Below are 27,691 nucleotides of genomic sequence, written 5' to 3'. Positions count from 1 at the left end.
GATTTCAGTAAGGAGTTAAATAAGGTTTCCCACAGTAGGCTATTGCACAAAATACATGGCATGGGATTAAGGGTGATTTAGTAGTTTGGATTAGAAATTGGCTAGCTGAAAGAGGAGAGAGGGGGCGGTGGTTGATGGGAAATATTCATCCTGGAGTTCAATTACTAGTGTGGTACAGCAAGGATCTGTTTTGGGTCCACTGTTGTTTGTCATTTATATAAACGACCTGGTCGAAGGCAGAGGAGGATGGGTTAGTAAATTTGCAGATAACAATAAGGTCATTAGAGTTGTGAATAGTGACGAAGGATGTTGTAGATTACAGAGGGACATAGATAAGCTGCAGAGCTGGGGTGAGAGGTAGCAAAGGGAGTTTAATGCGGAAAAGTGTGAGGTAATTCACTTTGGAAGGAGTAACAGAAATACAGAGTAAGGGGCTAATGGTAAATCTCTTGGTAGTGTAGATGAGCAGAGAGATCTCGGTGACCAGGTATATAGATTCTTGAAAGCTGCCACCGAGGTGGATAGGGTTGTTAAGAAGGCTTGTATTGGTAGAAGGAATGAGTTTTGGAACCATGTGATTATGCTGCAGCTATACAAAACTCTGATGCGGCCACATTTGGAGTATTGTGTACAGTTCTGGTCACCACATTATAGGAAGGACATGGAAGCTATGGAAAGGGTTCAGAGATTTACTAGAATATTGCCTGGTTGGAGGGAAGGTCTCACGAAGAAAGGCTGAGGGACTTGAGACTGTTTTCGTTAGAGAGAAGGTTGAGAGGCGACTTAATTGAGGCATAAGATAATCACAGGGTGAGATAGGTTGGACAGTGAGAGCCTTTTTCCTCGGATGTGATGGCTACCACTAGAGGACATAGCTTTAAATTGAGGGGTGATAGATATAGGACAGATGTCAGAGGTAATTTCATTACTCAGTAGCAGGGCATGGAACACGCTGCCTACACTGTAGACTCGCCAACTTTAAGGGAATTTAGATGGTCATTGGATAGGCATACGGACGAGAATGGAATAGTGTAGGTGAGATGGGTTTCGGATTGGTTCCACAGGTGAGCACAACATCGAGGAGCTGAAGGGCCTGTACTGAGCTGTAATGTTCTGAGTTAAAGTAGCATCAGAAAATCAATATTAAAAATGGTTAAATTCTTTTATTGTTTAAACCTCCAAAAATTGGAGAATGAATAAGATCTTGCAAAAGTCAATTTTCAATGCATGAAAGGTTGCTTGGTAGTGATTAAGACTAATCACACTGTTACAAATGTTGTCATGTTTGAATAGAAAAGCCCAAACATCATGCATTTACAGCTTCATGCCATTTCATATGTTCCAATGCCCAACATTTCATTGAGATACCATGGACTGGTATGGGGATAGCAACATCCTGACTTCCATATTTGTTCATACATGTGTGGCCTCTGGAAGCAGTTGTTCAATTTACATTTTAATACTGCTGAGCACTTTTAGCCCCATGGATATTTTTACTCCAAAAACCAGACCATTCTGACCTTCAAATACAATGGACATTATCTAGCTGAAACAAATACAAAGTTTTATTGCTGTTACAAGGTTTCTTTTGCTCGACAATGACAATTTTAATGCAAGAACATTAAAACAAAGCTTCTCAGGCAGATCAACAATTTAAAGAATGGTTAATATAGAGGAAACAGCCAATTGGCTCATACTGTCATGACCTTGCTCATTCTCTGCAACAGCAACTCATAGCCCTGAAACCTGAAACAATTTTTCTTCTTCAAAAACTTTCTAATATTATTTTCAAACATATCAACTGAAGTAATGGAGAACTTGGTTTTCACTCTAACCCAGCCACCTTGAGATAAAAAAATCTACAACTCTATATTCCTTAGTCTACCTTAATCGATGTATTTGGACTTAAAGATCTCTTTCCTGTTCCACAGTTCTTAGTTTTATCATCATCTAGAATGTACACTAATTTTGCTTTTTTGGGACCAAGGTGAATGATCTCCCACTTCCCCACTGTTTGCTACAGAGTCATAGAGTCACGGAGACATACAGCATGGAAACAGACCTATTGGTCCAACACGTTCATGCTGACCAGATATCCTAAATTAATCCAGTCCCATTGGCCAGCACGTGGCCCACCCTCTGTGTGAAAAGGTTATCCTTTAGGTTCCTTTTAAATTTTTCCCTTCTTGCCGTAAACCTATGTCCTCTAGTTCTGGACTCCCTATCACAGGGAAAAGACGTTGTCTATTTACCCTATTCATGCCCCTGATGTTTGAAAAGGGAGGCAATAGCCTAGTGATATTATCACTGGACTCTTATCCCAGAGACTGAGGTAATATTCTGAGGACCCAGGTTCAAAACCCTTCCATGGCAGATTTGAATTAATTTGAATTCAATAAATATCTGGAATTAAGAGTCTAGGGTAACCAGGAATCCATCATCAATCTGGTTCACTCATGTCCTTTAGGGAAGAAAACCACCATCCTTACCTGGTCTGGCCTACATGTGACTCCATACCCATAGAAATGGGGCTCACTCTTAACTGTCCTCTGGACAATTAAGGATGGACAACAAATGCCAGCCTAGCCAGCAATGCCCTCATCCCATGAATGAATTTTAAAAAACCTCTGTAAGGTCACTATTTCCCATCTTACCTGAAATATCATCCTCTTCATTCCAGCCTGATCGATTTCCTCTTTCATCTATTGTCAAAACAATTGGCTTCTTTTTCACTGTGTACTGACGACCTATGGTCATTTTACCAGCCTTCTTTGCACTTCTTACAATATTCTTAGAAAGGGTGCTAGAAATCATTTCAAAAAGTGTCAATAAACATGTTATGAAACAAACAGTTTTTTTTCTAAGTTTTGGGAACAATATGTTGAATACTTGAAATATTTGAAAAATTTACAACCAGACCTCAATAACTTAAAAATATTCAGTAAGAAGTGGTTCATTTCAGCATAATTTCACATGGATGACTATTTAATTATATATGTTGTTCATTCCAATAAATAAACTACCTAAGTATGTAATTTCTACATCAATCAACTACAAAACTGAAACAGAATTTTCTTTGAAGTTAATGAATATCTCAAATAGCTTTAAGTATTTTCTACACACAAAATAGGCAACAGTCATTTGTTGCTCCATCTGGGATTTTACTTTCAGCAGTACCACTTTTACTTACATCAAAGGGTAAGAGTCTGAGCTACTGAGCAGAAGTTAATAGAGCCCACACCAGTGGGGATTATGGTGCAGGTGGAAGGCAATGATGATCAGGACAGATGACAGAATCTACATTGGAATCCTGATATTAGGAAAACTGTTCCCAATTAAACTGAAGGTGGCAAAGACTTGATGTGGAACCTCACCACCTACAACTGCAGGATATCAATCAGACTCATTTATGAGCCAATAGAGAGCAAGTTCATTTGAGCTCACCAGAGTTTAACGATAATTCAGGAATATAATGGGAATCACGAGGCTTCCCACTGCCTCCCAAAGGTCATCCAACAATTCCTGTTGACAGTGTTCACTTGGGGGATGGTGATTGGAGGGTTGCCACTTATTGTATGTCAAAAGGACCCAGCATCAGGAAATCAGGAAAGTGGGAAAGGGTTGCTGACAACCAGCCTTCTACACATTTTGTGCCTCTCTCACACCAGCATTGGTGACCCAGCCCTCACAAACCCATCCCTCCCCAGCCACCTATGTCCAGAGATCTAGTGATAATCCTCAGCCTGGGCGCTGGAGCATCAGTGGCAGCAGGCACTGCACTCGATTTCACTCATGGCAACAGACAGTTGCTGGCATTTAATTGACACAGCTCATGGGGTTGCCATTTCCAATAGTGGGGTCTTCATTGTGTGGAAGATAAGATGCTACCCAATGTCACTTAAAACACTCTCCCACAGAAGTTATTCGTGGCTCAAACTGGTTCTCTAATGTGTGAGGTGGAAACCCAGTCAGTAGCATTAAATCTGCGCCATTAACTTTTTAATAATAAATTTCTCTTGGTTGATTATGTCGAAAAGCAAAACTGATTTAAACTAGTTTAAACATTTATTTTGTCATTGTATAAGTGGGCGGCACATTGGTTAGCACTGCTGCCTCAGAGCGCCAGAGACCCGGGTTCAATTCCCACTTCAGGCGACTGACTGTGTGGAGTTTGCACATTCTCCGTTCTGCGTGGGTTTCCTCCGGGTGCTCCAGTTTCTCCCACAGTCCAAAGGTGTGCAGGTTAGGTGAATTGGCCATGCTAAACTGCCCATAGTGTTAGGTGATGGGGTAAATGTAGGGGAATGGATCTGGGTGGGTTGCGCTTCGGCGGGTCAGTGTGGACTTGTTGGGCCAAAGGGCCTGTTTTCACACTAAGTAATCTAATCTAATCTAATCAAATAAGACCGCTAAGCAGTGCTCCAATTAAACAAAAGAAGTTGCAATTCACATAACAAAGGCAAAGGTGGTTGAAAGTACAAAATAGATGGAATGTTTTGTTTAAAGTCAAAATGTTCACCACTCTAAATAGGAGCACAGCTAAAAAAGAAATATTTTCTGCATTGAAAAATAATTCCTGAAAGGTTTAAAAAATTAACATAAATAATTAACTAATTTTGATAGGCTTTCTAAGCTTCGATACACCAGCATTCAATGGGGAAATCTGCATCATCTCAGGTGACAAGCTGCCCCTCGGGTTATATTCGTACTGCAAGTTACATGACGACAGACCCTCCTACAGTTGGAATAATCCTAGTAACAGTAGGCTGAGGCCATCAGTGAACATTAACTGACCATTTAAGAGCTCAATTACTAGTGGTATGGGAATATTTATCCTGGATGTTCCCACCTGCAATTTTGATTCTAACAGAGGCAGGAATTTAGAGAACTGTAGGTAAGACAACACCCTATCTAATTAAGTACCCATCCCTACTCCAAACTCACCACCACCAGGAGCAGAAGATTCCACCCTACATGTATTGTTGCCAAACTCACATTTTAAATATGAATTTTCAATTTGGTTTGATAATATGCATTTGCTGAAAACACAGATAATTTCTCATGTTACTCTGCATTTTTCTTATTTATGAAACAACTCCTGTAACTCCAAGATTTTTGCAAACCTGCTTTTATACTGGCCACTGGAAGGCTATTCCAAGTGGAACACTGATAAATCTGGCTTATTTTACTTCTCGCTCAGGCAAGCTCCAATTGACACCCCATAGTGGTATAGTCAAGGTTACAAAGTTAGTAGAATTACTAATCTAACCTGCAACCTAAAACTTGATTGTGCTCTTGGTTGCTGAAACATCATTTTAAAAGCTTTACTAACATTTAACTAATTGCGTACAACTTTATATTAAAGGCCACTTTGTTAAAAAAGGTTCATATTAAGGAATTGTGGTCAATCTAGACAATGCTTAAATGCAAGTCAACTGCTATACGGAGCATTGTTTACGGTGAAAATAGTTTGCTAATTTCTCATTTTGATTTGTTTTAAAATGCTCCACCTTCCAAGCTTAATGTAGAAATACAACACAATAGTTCCCATGAGTAAATATGGAAGAACAAAGCAACTGTTTCCTTATTACCATTTCTATTCTAACAAATCACAGCCATGATCACAAAATTATGATTAGCATTGAAGTTATGTTAACATTAACATCTTTGAGGCTTTAATTAGGATAGTGACCTCATAATCCATCTACTTTCTTAAACTCACCGAAAAGAAGTATTCTTTTCTTTCTGTTTTGGCAAAATTATCTGGGGTGCATTTTGACCTGCAGCAAAAGCAAAAGTGCTGAAGACTGACTGTGGATACCGAAACTTCATTATGTGCTTTTTGAAGATCTCCACCATCTCAGAGGTGACTTCTTCATCAAATGCTACTTTAATGATCTGTAACAATAAATAGGGTAGGTATTTTACTGTTTGGTACTAGAATATCAGAATAAATCTGTGCACCACTTTTTAAAGGATTAACATCAAAACATTAATATACAAGGAGTAATCTAGAATAACAATATTATGTTGGAGGACAACTAATTTCAGGGGTTGAGAGTAGATCTGCTCTGGGTAGATTGGAAACAAACATTGACAAGCAAAACTATAGCTAACAAGAGGCTGCCTTTAATGACATGATTGATAAATACAGTCAAAGCATCATCTCCAAAAGCAAGAAAGGAAAGACAACCAAATGCAGAGTTCCCTGAAATAATAAAAGAGATAGAGAATACAAAGTAGAAAAAAGTAGCAAGCAAAGTGCCAACTTGTTAATACAAGTGAGAAATAGGGTCAATTTAAATAGTTCAAATCGTGAAAAGAAAATGCCAACAAACATAAAAGCATTACTCTGCATGATCAAAAAAGAGCTTGTAGTAATATGGTTCAAAAAGGAGACTGTGAAAGGAGAAGGTATGACTGAGATACTGAATAAGCAACTTGCATTTTTTTTTAAAATTAGTAACAATAGCACAGTAAAAACAAGTTGATTAACTAATTGATTACATTTTTTGGTAAGAATAGGGAGATTATTCACAGAGGTTCATGTAATCATTAACTTCTAAAAGGCCTTTAAAATTGTGTCACATTACAGGTTTGTCAGCAAAACCAAAGCATATGGAATAAAAGGGGAAATAGCAACATGGATGTAAAGTTGGCTGAGTGACAGGAAATGGAGAGTACGTGTGTACATTTACTTTTCAGACTGAAGGCAATAGTGTTTGGTAATTGTAAAATAAATTTGTTTCATTGTATGTAGGTAATGGGCTTGAATTTTGGATTCACTTGTGAGTCTATAAACAGAAAGAAACAAATTGTGGGTTGTTGCGTTAGCAAGTGCTTCCTTGTAATATGCAATTCAGAAAATTGTGTGTTAAGATTGATTCCAGTTCCATCCTTCATCGATTACACTTGAGTGGTTCTCTCAAGTGTCAGAACTGGGACCCTGTCATCTTCATTGTCACAAAGCTGGACCCTTTTTTCTAAAAGCTGTTCCTTTTCTCAAGGATAATGTGTCCTTGATTTTTTTGCAGAGGGTCTTAAAACAGGATGGGCTCCGATTAGACTAGTTTGGTACAGAGATGAAAAGGATTTTGAGACGCCTTTTGTTTATATGTAAACAGATGAGACTTCAGGCCAAAGCAGTCATATTTTAGAAGTAACTTGTATAACGCAAGGGAGTGGTCAGCTCCTTAGCTGAGCAGTTCAGTTCAGAACTAGTTGGAAGTTCAGCAGTGAACTGGCTCTCTTTTTGCCCTTCTAACTTCAACCTGTAGGCATCGGTTCCATTTTCTTTTGAACTGTGTTTTAAGGGGGTTTGCTTATTGGGACTGTTATGTATATTCGGAAGAGCATAATTAAGTGTAGTTTGGGTAGACTGAGCTCCCTAGGGATTCTTTATTCTGTTTGTTGTGTTTCATTGTGTAATGTTGCAAATAAATCTGTCTGTTTTTAAAACTGGTCGTCAACCTCGCTAACTTACTCTGGGTAACTTTCACTGTGCACTTAGCAAAACTAATTGCAAAATTATGGTCTGGGCTACCTGCTTAAGAATGTTTTGAGTGGCCTGGTCTAATCCATAACATCATCTAGATTAATTATTTTGACTTGGATTCACAGGGTAAAATTTCAAACTCTGCTGTTGGCATAAAACTTGGAGCTGTGGGAAGGGTGATGACAGACTTCAGCATAATATAGACAAGTTGGTGGAATGGGCATATATATATGGCAGATACAATTTAAGCATATAGGTTTGCTTGCTGAGCTGAAAGGTTCATTTCCAGACGTTTCGTTACCTTACTAGGTAATATCTTCGGTGGACCTCATATGAAGCAATGCTGAAAATTCCTGCTTTCTATTTATATGTTTGGGTTTCTTTGGGTTGATATCAACAAACACATCAAGTTAGACCCCATTTACCACCTCCTGAGAAAAGGAACAGGAAGTGACCACCACAGGAAATGACATCACCACAGGAAATGACATCACCAACCCAAAGAAACCCAAACACATAAATACAAAGCAGGAATTTTCAGCATTACTTTGCATGAGGTCCACTGAAGAAGTTACCTAGTAAGGTAACAAAATGTCTGGAAATGAACCTTTCTGCTCAGCGAGCAAACCTACATCCAAAAACCTCAACATGAGCTACAAATCTTCTTACAACTCACTAAGGTATACTTTAATGCTGAGAAGTACGAAGTAATAATCCTGATAAGAAAACAAGTAAGGTCAATGTCAAATAAAGGGCATGACTTTGAAAGGTGTGCTAAAGCAGAGATCTGGAACTTTCTGTGCACAAATCATTGAAAGTAGGAGGATCAACTGAGAGACTGGAGTTTATTTAAGAGAAGAGGAGATGGAGGGGACATTCGATAGAAGTGTAGAAAATTATCAGGAAATGTTATACAATCAGTTTCGCTCACATAGGAAATGTTCCTACTGGTGGAATGCTGGAGATCCAGGAGATAAAGATTTAAAAAGAACATCAAAAGAATGAAAAGTGATACAAGGGAAAGACATTTTTTAAAAAACACATTACAATATGAAATCTTATGGGAAATTTGTTTTCAAAAGTAAAATTGGATAAACAGGGAATAAAATTATGTACTGGGGGAGAGAATGGGAGTGGGATTCATAGCTATGTAGGAAGTATACAGACTCCACTGCCCAAATAGCCCTTTCTGTGCCGCAACTATTTTATGAATCTGTGGTAAAGTATACCTGAAAGGTTGCTGATCGAATCTGTAGTCCTTCTTGCATATTTTGTTGAAGCTGATTTTGTATGCTTATCTTTTTCTCCTTTGTCATTGATGCAATGGGAAAACTCCGAACTACTGTTTGCTCACCCACTGTACAAATCAAAAACAACTTTAATAGAACATAGAAAAGTACAGCACAGAACAGGCCCTTTGGTCCACGATGCTGTACTGAGATTTAATCCTAATGTAAAATATAGTAACAACCTACGCACCCCTCAACTCACTGCTATCCATGTGCATGTCCAGCAGTCGCTTAACTCTGCTTCCACCACCACCACTGGTAATGCATTCCATGCATTCACAACTCTGTGTAAAAAACCTACCTCTGACGTCTCCTTTATAGCTTCCTCCAAATATCTTCAAACAAGGACTTCTCGTACCAGTCAGTCCTGCCCTGGGGAAAAGTCTCTGGCTATTGACTCTATCTACTCCTCTCATTATTTTGTACATCTCTATCAGGTTTCCTCTCTTCCTCTTTCTCTCCAGAGAGAAAAGTCCGAGCTTATTCAACCTTTCTTCATAAGGCAAGCCCTCCAGTCCAGGCAGCATCCTGGTAAACCTCTTTGCACCCTCTCCAAAGCCTCTATATCTTTCCTATAGTAGGGCGACCATAAGTGGATACAATATTCCAAATGTGGTCTCACCAGGGACTTGTAGAGCTGCAGCAAAACTTGTCGGCTCTTAAACTCTATCCCCCTTTTGATGAAAGCCAAAACACCCATATGCTTTCTTAACAACCCCATCCACCTGAGTGCCAACTTTGAGGGATCTATGTACTTGCACACCCAGATTCCTCTGTTCCTCCACACTACCACGAATCCTGTCTTTAATCCTATATTCAGCATTCGAGTTCGACCTTCCAAAATGCATCACTTCGCATTTATCCAGGTTGAACTCCATCTGCCATTTTCAGCCCAGCTCTGCATCCTGTCTATGTCACGCTGCAGCCTGCATTAGCCCTCTATACTATCGACGATACCTCCAACCTTTGTGTCATTTGAAAACTTACTAACCCACCCTTCAACCTCCTCATCCAAGTCATTTATAAAAACTACAAAGAGCAGAGGCCCAAGTACAGAACCCTGCGGGACACTCAACACTGTCCTCCAGGCAGAACCCTTTCCATCTACAACCACTCTCTGCCTTCTGTCAGCCAGCCAATTCTGAATCCAGATAGCTAAATCTCCCTGTATCCCATACCTCCTGACTTTATGGATGAGCCTACCATGAGGAACCCTATCAAATGCCTTGCTGAAGTCCGTATACATCACATCCACTGTTCGACCATCGACCTGTCTTGACACCTCCTCAAAGAACTCAAACAGATTTGTGAGGCATGACCTGCCCCTCACAAAGCCATACTGACTGCCTTTAATCACACTATGCTTTGCCAAATAGTCATAAATCCTATCCCTCAGAATTCTTTCCAAAACGTTGCTGACCACAGATGTAAGACTGACTGGTCTGTAATTGCCAGTGATTTCCCTATTACTCTTCTTGAAAAGAGGAACAACATTTGCCTCCTTCCAATCCTCTGGTACGATTCCCATTGAGAGTGAGGAGGCAAATATCCTCGCCAGCGACTTAGCAACCTCCTTTCTTGCTTCCCGGAGCAGCCTAGGATAAATCTGGTCTGGCCCTGGGGACTTATCAATCTTAATGTTTTCCAAAATTTCTAGCACATCAACTTCATCAATCTTGATCTGGTCAAGACTGTATCCCAGCTCCTCTAAGTTTTCATTTATAACAAGTTCCCTTTCATTGGTGAAAACCAAAGCAGAAAACTCATTTAGGGCTTCCCCATCTGCTCAGACTTCATGTACAAGTTCCGTCCGCTATCCCTAATCAGCTGGACCTTCTCCCTGATCATTCTCTTATTCCTCACGTATGAGTAAAACACCTTTAGGTTCTCCCTAACCCTTCTTGCCAAGCCTTTATCGTGCCCCCTCCTGGCTCTCCTCAGTCCATTTCTGAGCTCCTTTCTAGCAAGCCTGTAATCCTCTAAAGCTGTGCTAGATCCTTGCTTCCTCCACCTTACATAAGCTGCCTTCTTCCTTTTGACAAGAAGTTCCTCTGTTCTCATCATTCAAGGTAGCTTAATTTTACCTCTTCTTACCTGCCTCAGAGGAACAAATTTGTGCATCACTCGCAACAACTGCTCCTTAAATAGTCTCCACATGTCTGCTGTGCCCTTTCTGTGGAACAATTGCTCCCAGTCTATGCTTCCCAACTCCTGTCTGATAGCATCATAATTTCCTTTTCCCCAATTGAATATTTTCCCTCGGTAATTGCTCCTTACACTTTCCAAGGCTATGCTAAATGTGAGGCAGCTGTGATCACTGTCACCAAAGTGCTCTCCCACTGCGAGATCTGACACCTTTTATGAACACATTGAAAGCTATGAATTTAGATTAGCTTCCCTACAGTGTGGAAATAGGTCCTTCGGCCCAACCAGTCCACACCAACCCTCTGAACAGTAACCCACCCAGACCCATTTCCCTCCGACTAATGCACCTAACACTATGGGCAATTTAGCATGGGCAATTTAGCATAGCCAATTCACCTGACAGGTTCATCTTTGGACTGTGGGAGGAAACCCACGTAGACACGGGGAGAATGCGCAAACTCCACACAGGCAGTCACCCGAGGCTGCAATCGAACCTGGGACCCTGGTGCTATGAGGCAGCAGTGCTAACCACTGAGCCACTGTGCCACCCCAAATATGTTCACTATTTCAGATTTGTCCATTCTATTTATAGTATTGTCAAATAAACAACAATAAATAAACACAAAAATGAATGTACATATAAAATCATGTATCAAGATGCCATCACTCTCATCGGAGTCAGAGATTGTGAATGCAGGGATCATAAAATTGTTATGTCACAACAGGCTGCCATTTGGCCCATCCTTCACAGAATTATAGAATCCCTACAGTATGGAAGTAGACCATTCGGCCTATTAAGACCACTTCAACTCTCTAAAGAGCATCCCACCCAGACCCACTCCACCCTATCCCTCTAAACCTGCCTTTCCCATGGCTATCCACCTAACCTGCATATCTTTGTACTGTTAGAGGAAACCAGAACACTCAGTGGAACCCCACACAGACATAAGGAGAATGTGCAAACTCCATAAAGTCACCCGAGGCTGGAATTCAATCCAGCTCCTGGTGCTGAGAGTGCCACTGTGCCACCCTCTTAACAGTACTGGCTCTCTGAATGAGCATATGACTTTGCACCACTCCCCTGGCATTTTTGCCGCAACCATGGCACATTGTTTCTATTCAAATAATCATCTAATGTATGCTTCAATTTAACCTGCCTCCAGGCAGCGCATTCCAGATCCTAACTATTCACTGAGTGAGAAAAGTTTTTCTCACATTACATTAAAGCTCCACTCCAAGTTATGAACATAAAAATTATTGCTTACACTTGAGTACAATTTAGAGGGAGTGCTGCAGTTTTGAAGGTGCTGCCTTTGAGACATGAAACTATGTCCTCCTACCCTCAGATGGATGTAAAAAATGTCACCATTCTGAAGCAGAAGACTTAAACACAGTCTCAACCAACATGATAAAATCAGATTATGCAGTCATATATAATGTGGTCTGTTTGTGGTGGGAGCCAGCTGTGTTGAAATGCACTAATATGTTTCCTATATTGCGACTGTGACTACATTTTAAAAGTATTTCTTTAGTGTAAAAAAAACACTTTGGCATCATTTTCTTGTGTTGATCTCCTTACAAACAATTACCTTTCACACAAGACCGGTAAATGACATAGATTTTCATGTAAACTGAACCCAAGATACGTTTACTTATAAGAATTATTATAGAAGTTCACCAATGGTAGTTACAGAGAAATATAGCTGCACACACTCATTTTGCATTCCACAAACTGGATTCCTCATGGCTATAGGTCACAACTTTGCTGGCTCATTAACACATAAACACTGAAAGCAATATCACAATAGGAAATCTAATTGTGAAAAGCTCTTTATAAATGTATTTTTTTCTCCTTCCAGTCATTCTATTACATGTTCTGAAATGACTTTATTCCAGAATTTGCAAAATATGCTGTACAATTCTGACTCAATAAGCAATGTACATTCAAGCAGGTATCACTGAGCAGGCAATTAATGATGAGGCAGTGTTTTTTTTAAAGATGTCTGCTACTCACAGCTTTAAACTTACAAAATAGTAAATCCCAAATAATAATGGTCATTGCTTTCATTTCTATGTTGGATATCAAGTTAAACTTCCATAGACTGCTATATATTAACTTGAATGTAGAGGAATAATGAGAATACTGTGATGTTAGGAAACAACCCATTTTTATTCTCTGAAACAGAAATACCTCCATATACCAGATCTTAGTGCTGCAGGTGTAATTTATTTACGGTTATCAAATTTCCTCTCGACCATCTGAGTCCAAAACAATATGCAATCCCTCACCAACAAACTCTTCACCAGGTCAATTGTATAGATAAAAGACGTCAGCCAAGAAAAAGAGTCTGTCAAAACAGTTCTTTCCGATAGTAGAATTGTCTGTTAGAGACTATACAACAGGAAACAGACCCTTCAGTCCAGCTTGTCCACGCCAACCAAGTATCCCAAACTAAGCTCATACCATTTGCCTGCATATTGCCCATATCCCTCTAAATATTCCTTTTCATGTAGCTGTCCAAATGTCTTTTAAATATTGTAACTGTACCTGCATCCACCACTTCCTCTGGCAGTTCATTCCAGATACAAACTACCTTCTGTGTGGGAAAAATTGCCTCTCCAAATGTGTTATATAGACGCTTTCACAATTAGTTATTTTGTAGTGTAGAAGTAATCTTGATAAGATGACTGTCTAATGATTTTCAAAGTGTAAAATGGAATATTTCTCTACTACTTAAAAAATCAAAATAGAATAACCAAGTTTGTGAGTGATGTAACACTAGAAGACAATTCAGCACTTGTGACATAAGTCAACATGAACCTGATAACCGTGAAGAATTAAGGTGCTGCATATCTTGGTTTATTGTTTATTGTTCAATTGTTAAACTATAATTGCAAGAACACTCAAGTCCCAAGAAATTGGTGAAAATCTGCCAAATGCTTTACTCATTGGCTAGAAACAGTTTTGCATCATAAATGCAAAATTTTATAATTAAGTGCATATGTTGAATTCTTAACGTTTTAACTGTAAAGAATGATTTAAAAAAAAGTTACCCAAGGGATCATGTGGAGTACCCTTGAAAATAATTCTGTATGTGGTTAGAAATAAGGCCCCCTCTGCAGGCAGAATGTGTGGTCCACCAAGTGTTCCTCCAGACGCCTCCTCTCGACCATCTGAGTCCAGAACAACACGCAATTCCTCAGCAACAAACTCTTCACCAGGTAGTAAAGCTGGCCGGAGAATTTTGGGCTATAGAAGTTTTAGAAAAAATAAACTATAATGAATATATAAATAACATACTTTAAGAGACCTTCTATTGATATATGTAAGAATGACAAAACGTATTTGATTCTTAAAATTTCTGTATTTTTTTGGTTTAAAGAATACATTTGGTTACAATTAAGGAAGAGTTTTCCTAACCAAAGGAAATTAAATTCATACTCAAGTCATCAAGTTGATGATAAACATCAACACACAACATTCATCAGGAAAATTTGACAGCACAATGAAACAACAAGAGATATGTTTATCTTAGTACAAAAGGATATGATCACCCTTTCACACAGCAAGTTAGATACAAAGTGCAGTAGTACCTAGTCAGCAGTCCTTGGCAGCAGGTCTTCAGCTCCAGTTGATTTGCCAATTCTGTCACACTGCACTGTACACAGGTTGTGAGAATCCCACAGACTTCTACACACTCTGGTCAAGTTACCCAGCTGTGACTGCTTTATAGTCCACGTAGTGCTGGTGAACAATTCCTGGTATTTCAGGCTTTCTTTTTAGGTAAACCACCAACTGAAAATCTTAACCTTTAAGTTCTCACAGTGACTTCTTTTTATTTAGTACACTGCAGAATTACATTCAGCATAAACTGGTTGAGCCAAGCTAATCAATTCACCACTATTTTGTTGCTTTAAACAACTTAATCTTCAAGATTTTGCTTTTAAAATTAAAACTCAAGTTTATCTATTATTAATGAATCTTTATTCTTGTTTATTGATGGAGCACTACTCTCCATTACTGTTTCCGTTTTAGCACTTGGTTTTTCACTTCTTCCACAACATTTGACCCTATCCTTCACTTTATTTTCTCATTACAGATTTATTACTTTAACATATCAACCTCATATTTGTCACTAATGGATCATTTTCCACCTTCGCTATATCCTTTCTTCTTTCACCAGGTTTTTTACAAAACCATTTACAAGTTTGTATTTCCAGCCTTTTCCTGCATGTAGGTATAGGGTATAGACAACATTTGTGACCTTGAAATCTGTTCAACATGAGATCTTTATTTTTTAAAAATCCTCCATTTAGGAGTGTGAGAATATGTTCAATTACACCATTTACTTTCTATTCAGAACTGACATCTTGGAAATTTTCACTTTCCAGGGATTTCTTGAAAAATTTAACAGCATAACTTTCAGCAGACAAGTTTCTCGAAATGTTAAGTTGATGACATCAACAATTCCATAGCAAGGTTGAAAAATCAATGCATCAACATTGTCTAACTATACAGATTTATGACTGAAAGGTAATTAGGTTTAATTTTGGATAAGCATTTATTAGTGCTATGATCAAATCTCAAATATGAAGTCTCTTCTATAATAGTTAATTGTTTTTGTTTCAGTTCAATTCTTCTGTTATATTGTAGAAATTGGTAGAATTTGCAAGGTTCAGTTGTGCAGGTTATTTTTCAGAGATTAATTTTAGTAAATATTGTATATATATATATATATATATATATATATAATAGATGTAACACACACACACACACATATGAATTTGGTACTTGGTTGAAATGGATTTGCCCAGTTAAGATTCCCCTTCTCATTAACATATATATTACAATTTGCTAAGTAAGCTTTGGAATTTTCCAAGACACTTTGGAAAGTTATGCACAGATCTATTGAACTCTTTCGGAATGAGCCAACATCTGTGACTTATATGGTAGTATGCAGGGTTCTTGTAGTTGAAGAAAGTTTCAGTGAAGCTTTTGGATTGGCAGTTGCCATGAACTTCTAATGCACAAATTTCTCCACATTTAGGATATCCATTTGTAACAGTAATAGTTGTACACTTCCAGTACACGCTCCATAAAGTTCACATGTATCATTTCTGATGATTTCCCCACTTTATTAATGTTTGACCAGAAATAACAGATTTTTGTTAAACGATCCACAGTATTACCTAAAGTGACTTGTAAATGTGCTTCATGATGTCTTTGAAATCAGGGCCAATTGAAATTTCTTGGGGTCCATTTAATAGTTTTTATGTTAACTTTAATAGAAGTTGTGTTGAATGAAGACTCAGTAACTCTCATCAGGTCCAAACACTACAGTTTGTATATAAAGACATATGGGAGCTCCATTTTATTATTTGAGACACATTATCACTCATTTAAGGTTTCAGACATAATTGTTTTTACATTTTCGTGCAAACAAGCTTTTTTTGTCAATTTAACTATTGCTGTCTTAAAAGTTTGCAGATTAAAATTTGTCTAATTCTATTAAAAATAGATTTGCAAAGAGCACATCCACTATAATGGTTCTTCTGCACAATAACCAGGTTTTAGAAAACTTCCACCACATTGGTTTAGTTACTTTCAAACAGACCGTATAAGTCTTAGAAATTTTCCAATTGTTTCTGAATTGTTGCTGAATTCTTGGTGAATTAACAAATTCAAGCCATGAATTTCAACATCACAATGTCTAGTAATTCTCCAAAATTTCATTTGGATCTACAGTGAACTCCAGCTACTTTTTTGGAGAAAAACAGTCAGACTCCTAAAAGTGAAAAAAAAATTTCCACTTAATGACACGATATTTGGAACATGGACTATTATCTGGACCACAGTAAGTAGTATCAATTTTCTTTGCCGGTAATATGATTACAAGGAAGCTTTTCTCCCCCATTTAATATTCCATGGGCTAGTTGCCCCTCTGGCTAAATGCGAGAAGGTAATCTGCTGTTTTCATTGAAATGCTTCAGGGTTCAGCATGCCATTGAACAGGGACATGCAGGTTTGCTTAAAAAGTTCACCTTTACTGCTTTATTTTAACTTCTCTTGTTGTTCTTGTACAGTACATTATTCAGACTCATCTTTCTGAAATTTTGTTTCTCTGTAGTCTGCAGCTTTATCTCCTCAGCCATTTTCTACCAGTCTTTGATATTCATTTTGAACATTGTTAGTCATTCCTTTACTTGATTATCTTCCAGCAACATTGAGTCAGAAGTCCTTATTTGTTTAGACGTTATATACAGGTTAACTTCCTGAGGGAGTAGCTTTTAAATTGTTCTTCTTTCTATTCAGTTGCTATAAATAACTTCACCTTCCAATGGATCTAGCAGTGTTAACTTTGCATTTTAGAGTATCAGCGGCTGCTTCATCAGGTTTCAGTTTTGATTTCAGATGATAGTCAATATTTTTTCTTGTTTTATGCCAGCCCTCTGTCAGGTATTAGAACTTTTATTTTCACTGGCTCTGAAAGTAATTCATAAATTACCCCAGTTGAATTTTAATCCTTGTAGGTTTCAGAAAACTTTTGTTTCTTATGCAGGATTTAGAATTAAGGTGAACAGAGTAAGTTGCTCGTTGACTGGAAGGTCTGTCAAGTGTAATCAAAGGAATTGACTAATTTTTCAATCTTGTCAGTTTTTGGCATGTAACTTTAACATCAAGTCTCAGATTGTTAAATACATACATTATGAATAATGATAAATAATTGTACTTCCTTGGTCATGGCTAGTCAACGTACCTTTGTAGCACAAAAAATACAATCTTCACTATTTTTAGGCAGCAACTTGCATGACAACTGATAACACTTCATTGTAAGATGCTGCACCACCTCTCCTTTAAAACAGTCTTCAATATGGCAGTCTAATTTCCATTCAAAGTAGATTTAGAGTGGAATAATGATGCCAAGATACAAGTTAACTACTGGTTAACTTATTTCTCCTCTTTCGAACTGGCCGACATCGTTAAATTCAAAACAGTCAGTGGGGAGGCCAATTTGCCACATCAGTCTCCATGCTGCCTATTTACTTGCATGTTAAAACACTACAAATAAAATAAAAATTAACTCTTGTCTTTGGGTCTTGGATATGAGTTGAGCTTGTCTTTTGTCTTTCTTAATGTTCACTTAAACTTTAATTTCAGTTGACATTCTTTTGTATTATGGAGTCCATGGCTTTTCTGCTACTCAATCAGTAAAGTTTTTTTTTCCAATCATTGGTTACGGTTTAGCTTTGTAGTTTTCTCCAGGTTAGGCACAGGCTGATAATATTCCACACCAATATGTGTCTATTACATGAGTGGGGTTTGCCCATTATTCAATTTTAAAAGATTTCGAATTTTTTGATTTTAAGTGCATTGCCATAATAAAGTGCAGTTATTTATAAGAAGGTATTTAAACAGTGGTTCTACATTTTGTCTTGAATATAGTTTCAATGGCAAAACACCCGTTGTAAAAACATTTCTGGAAGACAATTTTAGAATATAGAACAGTATAGCACAGAAACAGTCTTTTGAGCCTCCCACATCTGTGCAACCACAATGCCATTCTGAACTAATCTAATCTGTCTACATATGGTTCATATCCCTCTATTCCCTGTCTGTTCATGCGTCTGTCTGAATGCCTCTTAAACGTTTCTTTTGCATTGTATTTGTTTCTACCACTTCCCTGGCAGTGTGTTCCAGGCATCTACTACCCACTGGGTTAGAAAAAAAAAACTTGCCTCTCATATCTCTTTCAGACTTTCTCCCTCTCACCTTAAACCCATGCCCCTGCTATTTGATATTTTCACCCTGGGAAAAAGACACCGACTATCCATGCGATCATGCCTCTCATAATTCTATATACTGTATACGATATTCTATATCGAATCGCTCCTTAGCCTTCGAGGCATTCATGAAAACAGTCCAGTTTATCCAACCTCTTCTCATAGCATAAACATTCCAAACTAGACAACATCCTGGTAAACCTCTGTTGGAACAATGAACCCCATATGCTGCCTGTCCACCTTATCCATATGTTGCCGCTTTCAGGGAACCATGAACTCGCACCCCAAAATCCTGCTATTTTCCGGTTCCATTTGGACTTCCCAAAATGCATCACCTCACACTTGTCCTGATGAAACTCCATCTGATATTTCTCCATTCAACTTTCTAACTGATCTACATCTTACCGTATCCTTTGATAACCTTTCTCATTATCCAACTTCACCAATTTTCAGGTCATCTCCAAATATAGTAATTAGAAGACCTACATTTTCATTCAAATCATTTACATATATTACAAACAACAGAGGTCTCCGCACTGAACCTTACAGAACACCACTGCTCAGACATCAAGTCAGAAAAACATCCCTCCACACCAACCTCTGTCTCCTATGACCATGCCAATTTTGTATCTAATTTATCAACTCACTGTGGATCTCATGTGACTTAAATTTTCTGACCCAGTGTAGCATGAGGTGCTTCACTAAAGTCCATGTAGACAACATCCACTGTCCTATCTTTATTAATCATTTTCGTCATCTTCTTTCAAAAAAAGAACTCCATCAATTTGAAACAAGACATTCGCCCGCACAAAGCCATGCTGACTACCCTAATAATTCAATTTTATTCTAAATATGAGTAAATCCTGTCCCTAAACATCTTTGCCAATAATTTTCCTACCACTGATGTAAGGCTTACCGGCCAACAATTTCCTGAATTATCCCCTGTTGCCCTCGTTAAACAACGGAGCAACATTGGCTATTCTCCAGTCTTCTGGCACCTCGCCTGTGGCGAAAGAGGATACAAAGATCTCTGTCAAGGCCCCAACAATCTCCTCCCTTACTTCCCTCAATGTCCTGGTTTTGTTTGTATGAGAGACAGAGGAGCTCTAAAGAGGTGCAATGTGTTGATGAAAGTCATGCTATTGTTTTATAATTAAATTAAACCAACCTGAGTTTTTTAGAGATATAATCTCATCAACTTTTCCCAGATGTCCATCCAAATAACAATGCAAGCAATTACATGGCAACATTATTAGCATTTTTCCATTTGACATTGCAGTTCATTCAGCCAATATTATTGGAACAACTTTTAAAATTTGGTACCCAGTTTTTTGAGATATTGTATCTTTGATATCTGAGCAAAGAGGGAATAAATCTTTAACAGGCCAATAACAATGCAACAAAGCAGTACTTGGTCACTTTGCTCATATAATGTTTACCAATTATTGGTCTATGACAACATAAAATGATAACCTGCTCCATGAGTGTTTTGTTTAAAATTGAAAAATGTAATTTTAAACAGTATTTATGTTGTAGAATTAAATTTTAAATTGTAATTAATAAAACAGTTTTAAGACTGAAACAATTTACATGGTAAGAAAGTTTGACCGTAACATGCTGAATTTAATACGACCTACAGCAGCATATCACAACTTTCACTGTCTGGCACCCTAATATTTGGATCATGACTAGCAGAAGATATTCTTTTGCAGTCCATCAGACCAATTGGTGCTGCAATGATTAATGAAAAGTGGAGATTACTCTCAGGGCCCTATTTACTTGCACCAATCTGAAAGGAAAGAAGAAAGCAAAGAATAAGGAAGTTAAAGCACAAGGACTAAATAAAACTACGCTTTTAAAAAAAAGGAGCAAGAGAAATAATAAGAACAAAATTAAGAATGTCACAAGGACAGAAGGCATAGGAAACATAAGTCAATGATTTTGACAGCTAAAGAAAGGAAAATTTCCCTGAACAGGATTTACAGGTATTTGGAAAGGCAAGGAATGATTAGGGATAGTCAACATGGCTTTGTGCATGGGAAATCATGTCTCACAAACTTGACTGAGTTTTTTGAAGAAGTAACAAAGGATTGATGAGGGCAGAGTGGTGGACGTGATCGTTATGGATTTCAGAAAGGTGTTAGACAAGGTTCCTCATGGGAGACTAGTTAGCAAGGTTAGATCTCACAGAATACAGGGGGAACTAGCCCTTTGGATACAAAATTGGCTCAAAGGTAAAACAGTGGTAGTGGAGGGTTGCTTTTCAGACTGGAGGCCTGTAACCAGTGGTGTGCCACAAGATCGGTGCTGGTTCCACTACTTTTTATCATTTATACAAATGATTTGGATGTGAGCATAACAGGTATAGTTAGTAAGTTTGCAGATGATACCAAAATTAGATGAGTAGTGGACAGCGAAGAAGGTTACCTCAGAGTACAACGGGATCTTGATCAGATGGACCAATAGGCTCAGGAGTGCCAGATGGAGTTTAATTTAGACAAATGTGAGGTGCTGATTTTGGAAAAGCAAATCAGAGCAGGACTTGTATATTTAATAGTAAGGTCCTGGGGGGAGGGGGGCGTTGCTGAACAAAGAGACTTTGAAGCGCAGGTTCATAATTCTGAGAAAGTAGTCACAGGTAGATAGGATAGTGAAGGTGGTGTTTGGTATGCTTCCCTTTATTGGTCAGAGTATTGAGTACAAGAGTTGGGTGGTCATATTGCAGCTGTACAGGACATTAGTTAGGCCACATTTGGAATATTGCATGCAGTTCTGGTCTCCTTCCTAGCAGAAGGATGTTGTGAAACTTGAAAGGGTTCAGAAAAAGATTTACAAGGATGTTGCCAGGGTTGGAGGGTTTGAGCTATAGGAAAAAGCTGAATAGGCTGGGGCACCTAAGGCTGATGGGTGACCTTATAATGGTTTATAAAACCATGAGGGACGTGGATAGGATAAATAGACAAGGTCTTTTCCCTGGGATGGGGCAGTCCAGAACTAAAAGGCGTAGGTTCAGGGTGAGAGGGGAAAGATACAAAAGGGGCCAAAGGGGCAGCTTTTTTCACACAGAGGGTGGTGCGTGTTTGGAGTGAGCTGCCAGAAGTAGTGGCGAAGGCTGGTACAATTACAGTATTTAAAAGGCATCTGGATAGGTATATGAATAGGAAGGGTTTAGAGGGATATGGGCCAAGTACTGGCAAATGGGACGAGATTAGGTTGGGATATCTGGTTGGCATGGATAGGTTGGACTGAAGTGTCTATTTCCTTGCTGTACATCTCTATGACTCTAGTTGTCATAAATTGTCGTCAGATTAACTGATCACAGTGTAAACTACACTGGATTCAGAGTCATTTTAGTAAACTTGTTCCATATATGCAGTGTAAGGACAATAGTTTGCTATCTGAAAAGAGTATTTATATTTACCTTCTGTATTGGTGGAAGCCTCCTGCTTTCCCGGTGCACAGCCTCAAGAGTCTCAATATGCATAGCCACAATCCCTTAAACAAATAATAAAAACTCCCTTAGTAGTATTATCATAGTCTGACATTAAAACTTGATCACTACAAACCTGCATATTCAACTCTGGCTTCTTTTTGAGGGGGAGGGGGAATCTTCCCATTATCTGCCTGCTGCTTCCTGACCTAGTGTAATTTATTGCCCAAAATAATAGCAATGCAATAAATGATAGGAGAACAGAAAATAAAATCAACTCGCTGCTTTCTTAATTTTAAGATTCTAAATGGTACCCCTGAGTTGTCACATTTCCTCTTCAGCAATCACCTGACTTTTTACATTTTACTTAGTGCCATTCTAAGGTTGTCGAACAAGATACTGCATTTCTACTGTGTTTAAGTGATCCTGATAGCTTTTGCCTCCCTATAATGTTTGGAGGATATATTGAAGTGATCCACAAATTAGGATTTATATACAGGTCGTTCTGCGATAATGCGCATGTTGTCAATGCAAATTGGCCATAACATGATTGACGAATTGTGAATACAGTCTGGAGAATGCAAACTTTCTACTGAATGATTTTCTATTGCAATCTTCACAACACAATTCTAAATAGCGGGTCTCCATAGCACAATTTTCTAAAGTGCGAGGTTGCAGAGGAATACACCATCACATTATACCATAACGCCCTACACATTTTATTTTACATTCAGACATGAGATATGGACATCACTTAACATCCATCCCTGTATGCTGAGACAGCAGTAAAGAGTCAACTATACTCCTGTGGGTAGGAGGTCACATGTAGGTCAAGACTGGGCAAGAGCGACAGGTTTCCTTCCCGAAAGAACATTAGTGAAACAAGAACAATCGGCAATGGTTTCACAATCACTATTAGGCTCTTAATTCCAGATTTTAAAAAAATTGAATTCAAACTCCATCTGCCATAGCAGGATTCAAAACCAGGTCCCCAAGGCATGACCTGGGAGTCTAGAATAATAGTTAGTGATAATACCACACTACCATCACCTCTTGACAAGTCAAAAAGCATGTAATCAAATCAAAAGCAGCACCAGAAAAAAAGACAAACCACATGAAAAACAGCAAAGTGTGAGTTATACTGTCAAAGAGTCAGTTAGCATGGAAACAGAACCTTCTCCAACTCGTACACGCTGACAGTGTTCCCAAACTAAACTTGTCCCACTTGCCTGCATTTGGCCCATGTCCCTCCAAATCTTTCCTTTTCATGTATGTTATTCAAATGTATTTTAAATCTTGTAACTGTACCTGCACCTACCACTTCCACATATGAACCACTCTGTGGAAAAAAAATGTTGCCCCTCACGTCCTTTTTAAATCTTTCTCCTCTCACTTTAAAAATGTGTCCCCTACTTTTGAACCCCCTCAGACTATGGGAAAATGTTATTCAACTTATCTATGCCCCTCATGATTTTATAAACCTCAACCTCCTGCACTCCAGTGAAAAAAATAACAGCCTATCCAGTCTATCTTTATAATTCAAACCCTCCATTGTGTTAAAACTTTTCTGAACCCTCTCCAATTTAATAATATCCTTCGTATAGCAGAGCAATCAGAACTGTATATTGTACTCCAAACGAGGTCTCACCAATATCCTGCAAAACCTCAGCATAACATCGTAATGTCTATACTCAGAGGTCTGAGCAATGAAGGAGAAAGTGAGAACTGCAGATGCTGGAGATCAGAGTCAACAAGTGTCGTGCTGGAAAAAGCGCACAGTCTGTAGGCAGTCAGTCCATGTGACATTTTATCAATTCCTACTTTGGAAACAGAACAGTCTGACTCAAGTTTGGGATATAAACAGACTCTAACCTCACACCTTTAATGCAGTACCTGAGCTGAGATGTCACTTTTTTAAAATTAAAACCTTAAGTTATTTGGGAATGTGGCCCGAAAGAAGTTCTGGAATTTACATATTAAAGAATTGACCTGCAACCTCATAAATGACTAAAGACTTAACAGCAATCTAGGTTTGCTCAATACATCACATCAGTTGTGTGACACTTTGATATTTTAGTATAAATTCTGTGCCCTGTGGTCCTGTCCTACTAGCTACCTGACGGAAGAAGCAGCATTCCAAGAGCTTGTACTTCCAAATAAACCTGTTGGACTGTAAGCTGGTGTTGTGTGATTTTTAACTTTATTCACCCCAGTCCAACACTGGCACCTCCACATCATATCCTTAATCAGTCCTTGCCTCTCCAAATGAATTTAAATCCTTTTTTCATCAACCTACCCTCTACTGCTGGCAGATTCACAGGCCTTTTGATCCCAGGCTTCTCCTGACAGCCTTCCTTAAATAAAAGCACAGCATTAACTACCCATCAGTCCTCCGGCACCTCACCCATGGCTGTGTGTGTTACAAATATCAAAGTAAGAACTGGATTAAGTCATTTGGCTTGTTTCTCTTGTTTCTCCACCACCATTCAATAGGATCTTGGTTAATCTTCCACTTCAACCTGCTGTCCAATACTATCCCCAAGTTCTTTAACAACCAACTTTGCAGACCTCTATCTTGCATGCACCCAAAAACTAAGTGTTGCAACTTCCTGGGCTAAGGAATTATAAAAATTCACAAACTTCAATGAAGAAATTTTTCATCTCAGCTCTAAATAGCTAAATATTATTATGAGATGGCGATCCCTTGCTCTAGGCTCTCCATCCACGTCAACATTTTCAGAGCATCTCATTATGTCAGTACCAGAAATGTTAATGTTGATCGCTCTCTGCACCATCTCAGCAGCATAATAGTATATCCTGTATTCTGTTCTGTTACCTTGATGCACCTGTAAAGAACCACCTGCCTGCAAATCACACAAGCCAAGACTTTTCACTGTACCTCAGTACATGTGACAATAATAAATCAAGAATGGTGTAATGAAGTAAAATATGCAAATGCTGGAAATATGAAACGAACAATGGAGAATCTCAGCAGGTCAGGTAGATTCAGCAGAGAGAGAATGATTTGAAGTCTAATAAGTCTGTTCTCCAGAACTGCAGTTCTTCCAGCATTCTCTGTGTTTGTTGCCTTAAGAATGTTGGACATTTCAATTAGATTAATTCTCAATCTTTCATGGCAGAAAGCTATGGCAGGCCGAGATCACTCAATCTTTCCAGTTACAACAATCTACTCATCCCTGGAAGAAGTTTTGCACTTCCTTTAGGGCAGTGCTTTCCAAATGATTTCTCTTTGAAGTTTGAACACTGTGACTCCTCAGTGAGAACTGAGAGGTGGACGGGTCTTGTTACAGTGAAAGACATTTAACTCAGTCAGAGCTCCACAGCAGTTATTGCCACCTTGCAACTCACAAACCCAAAGTTCCAGCTCATGATCCCAGTTGGGTTCCTCACTCGCACTTTGAGAAGACCAGCTTGCAGGTAGGTATGCCCTTTCTTCGGTCAGGGACCAAATCAGCTCTCATACTCCAGCTGTGGTCACATTAATGCACTGCACATGACTTCTTTACACTATACTCTAATCCCTTTGTCACAAAGGCATGTATAAAATCATAGGTTCTTCACAAATAGGAGGAATGACTGCGTTGTCCCATCAAACCTGCTCTGCATTCAATAATTTCCAGGCTGATTTCATATTTGCCCTTACCTCCAAATTCTCTCCCCTGCCCCACAAGGCTGAGTTCCTTGTCAATCTAAAAATCTGTCTAGCACAGCCTCAAATATTTGATGACACATCTCACTGTTTTGCATGAAGACAATCGGAGGGGAAATTCCTCCTGTACAGATGCATACCTTACAATATCATCACAGTCACTAGATGTGTCCTGCCAGCAGGACAAGCCCACCAGTGGCAGTGGCACAGTGGTATAAATAAACAGTCAGGAGGGAGCTGCCCTGGGAGTCCATAATGTTGACGCTGGACACCATTAAGTCTCATGGCAAAGAATTCCTTGACTATTACATATACTCCTTCCTAAGCTGAAAGATCGGTGCTCCTCCATGTTCAACAACACTTGGAAGAAACAGGGATGGTGGCAAGATGCAGAATACACTGTGGGCAGGAGATTTCAATTTCCACTATCAACATTAGTTTGTACAGCACTACCAATCGAAGTGGTCAAAGGATAATGGTTGTTAGACTAGAGCTACGATAAGTTCTGAAGAAACCAACAAGAAAAAAATATACCTGACTTCATTCTCATCGAACTGCCTGCCACAAATGGATCTGTTCATGTCAGTATCAATAAAAGTAACCACCATAGAGTCCTTATGGAGACAAAGTCCTACCTTAAAATTAGTGACCCCTTACATCACGTTGTGTGGCACTATCACAGTGCTAAATGGGAAGGATGTCAAACAGATCCAGCACCTCAAGGCTAGGCATCCATGAACAGGCCATTAATAGCAGCAGAATCCATAAGCAATGAGAATCCATTGCCTCATGGTCCAGTATATCATCCATTCTACAATTAAACCAAGGAAAGTATCAACCCCTATTCGTAAACAAGTGTAGGAGGGCATGCCAGGTGTAGCACCAGGAATGCCTAAAAAAACTGGTGTCAAGTCAGTGAGGCTGCAAAACAGGACTACCTGTATGCCAAATAGCATAATCAGCAAGTGATGCACAAATCTAAGAGATTCCACAAATAGATCAGATCTAAGCTCTGCAGTCCTGCCACATTCAGTTCTGACTGGTAGTGTACAAATTAAACAACTTACTGGTGAATGACATTCCAGAAATATGCCCATCCACAACGATGCAAGAGACCAGCACAACAGAGCAAAAGATAGGACTGAAACAACAATCATCACTCAGAATTGCAGACTGGAGTATCCATCTCAGCCTCCTTCAGTGGTCCCCAGAATCTCAGACTTAGCCTTCAGCCAATTCAATTCAGTTCGAGTGACATCAAGAAACTATTTGAGGCAGTGGATACTGAAAAGGCCAAAGGCCTTGACGACATTGTGGCAATAGTACTGAAGACTTGTTCACCAGAACTTGCTGCAACCTAGACTGTAGACAACAGACACACAGAAGTACAGCTACAACTATGCCGTCTACACAACAATGCGCAGGATTTCTCACTTATGTCCAGTGCATAAAAATCTAATCCAGCCAATTACCACCATTAATTTCATCTCGATCATCAATAAAGTGATGGAAGGTGTTAACAAAAGTGCTATTAAGCAGCACATGTTTTGCAATAAACTGCTCAATGATGCCCATTCTGGGTTTGGCCAGAGTCATTCAGCTCTTGATTTCAAAGCAGCCTCAGTTAAAACATGGACAAAAGAGCTGAATTCCAAAGGTTAGGCAAGAGTAACAGCCCTTGATTCAAGGCTTGATTGCATATGACGTCCGGGACTCCTAGCAAAACTGAAATCATGGGATTTACATGGGACATTAGTGGTTGAGAATTGTGTTCACCGGTTAGATTCATATCTGGCAGAAAGGAATACAGTGTGGTTGTTGCAGGTCTGTCCTCTCAGCTCCAGTCGCTCAGAGTGGAGAGATAGGCCCACTCTTCCCCT

At 38.9% G+C, this 27,691-nt stretch overlaps 1 protein-coding gene across 1 annotated transcript in view; it reads right to left on the bottom strand.

Moving 5' to 3' along the window:
* sbf2 (SET binding factor 2) overlaps window positions 1-27,691 on the bottom strand; it is a 551,470-nt gene that overhangs the window by 87,859 nt on the left and 435,920 nt on the right. Inside the window, exons 21-25 of the mRNA XM_060838903.1 lie at window positions 22,133-22,206; window positions 13,984-14,179; window positions 8,725-8,852; window positions 5,723-5,898; window positions 2,655-2,803 (exon numbers count right to left, since the gene is read on the bottom strand). Coding sequence (XP_060694886.1) covers window positions 2,655-2,803; window positions 5,723-5,898; window positions 8,725-8,852; window positions 13,984-14,179; window positions 22,133-22,206 — 723 coding nt within the window. The remainder of the gene's footprint in view (window positions 1-2,654; window positions 2,804-5,722; window positions 5,899-8,724; window positions 8,853-13,983; window positions 14,180-22,132; window positions 22,207-27,691) is intronic.

This window comes from Hemiscyllium ocellatum, chromosome 18 (assembly GCF_020745735.1).
Source record: "Hemiscyllium ocellatum isolate sHemOce1 chromosome 18, sHemOce1.pat.X.cur, whole genome shotgun sequence".
Lineage (NCBI taxonomy): Eukaryota > Metazoa > Chordata > Chondrichthyes > Orectolobiformes > Hemiscylliidae > Hemiscyllium > Hemiscyllium ocellatum.
The sequence above is the reverse complement of the archived record's forward strand: the minus strand, read 5'-3'. Positions and strand labels throughout refer to the sequence as shown.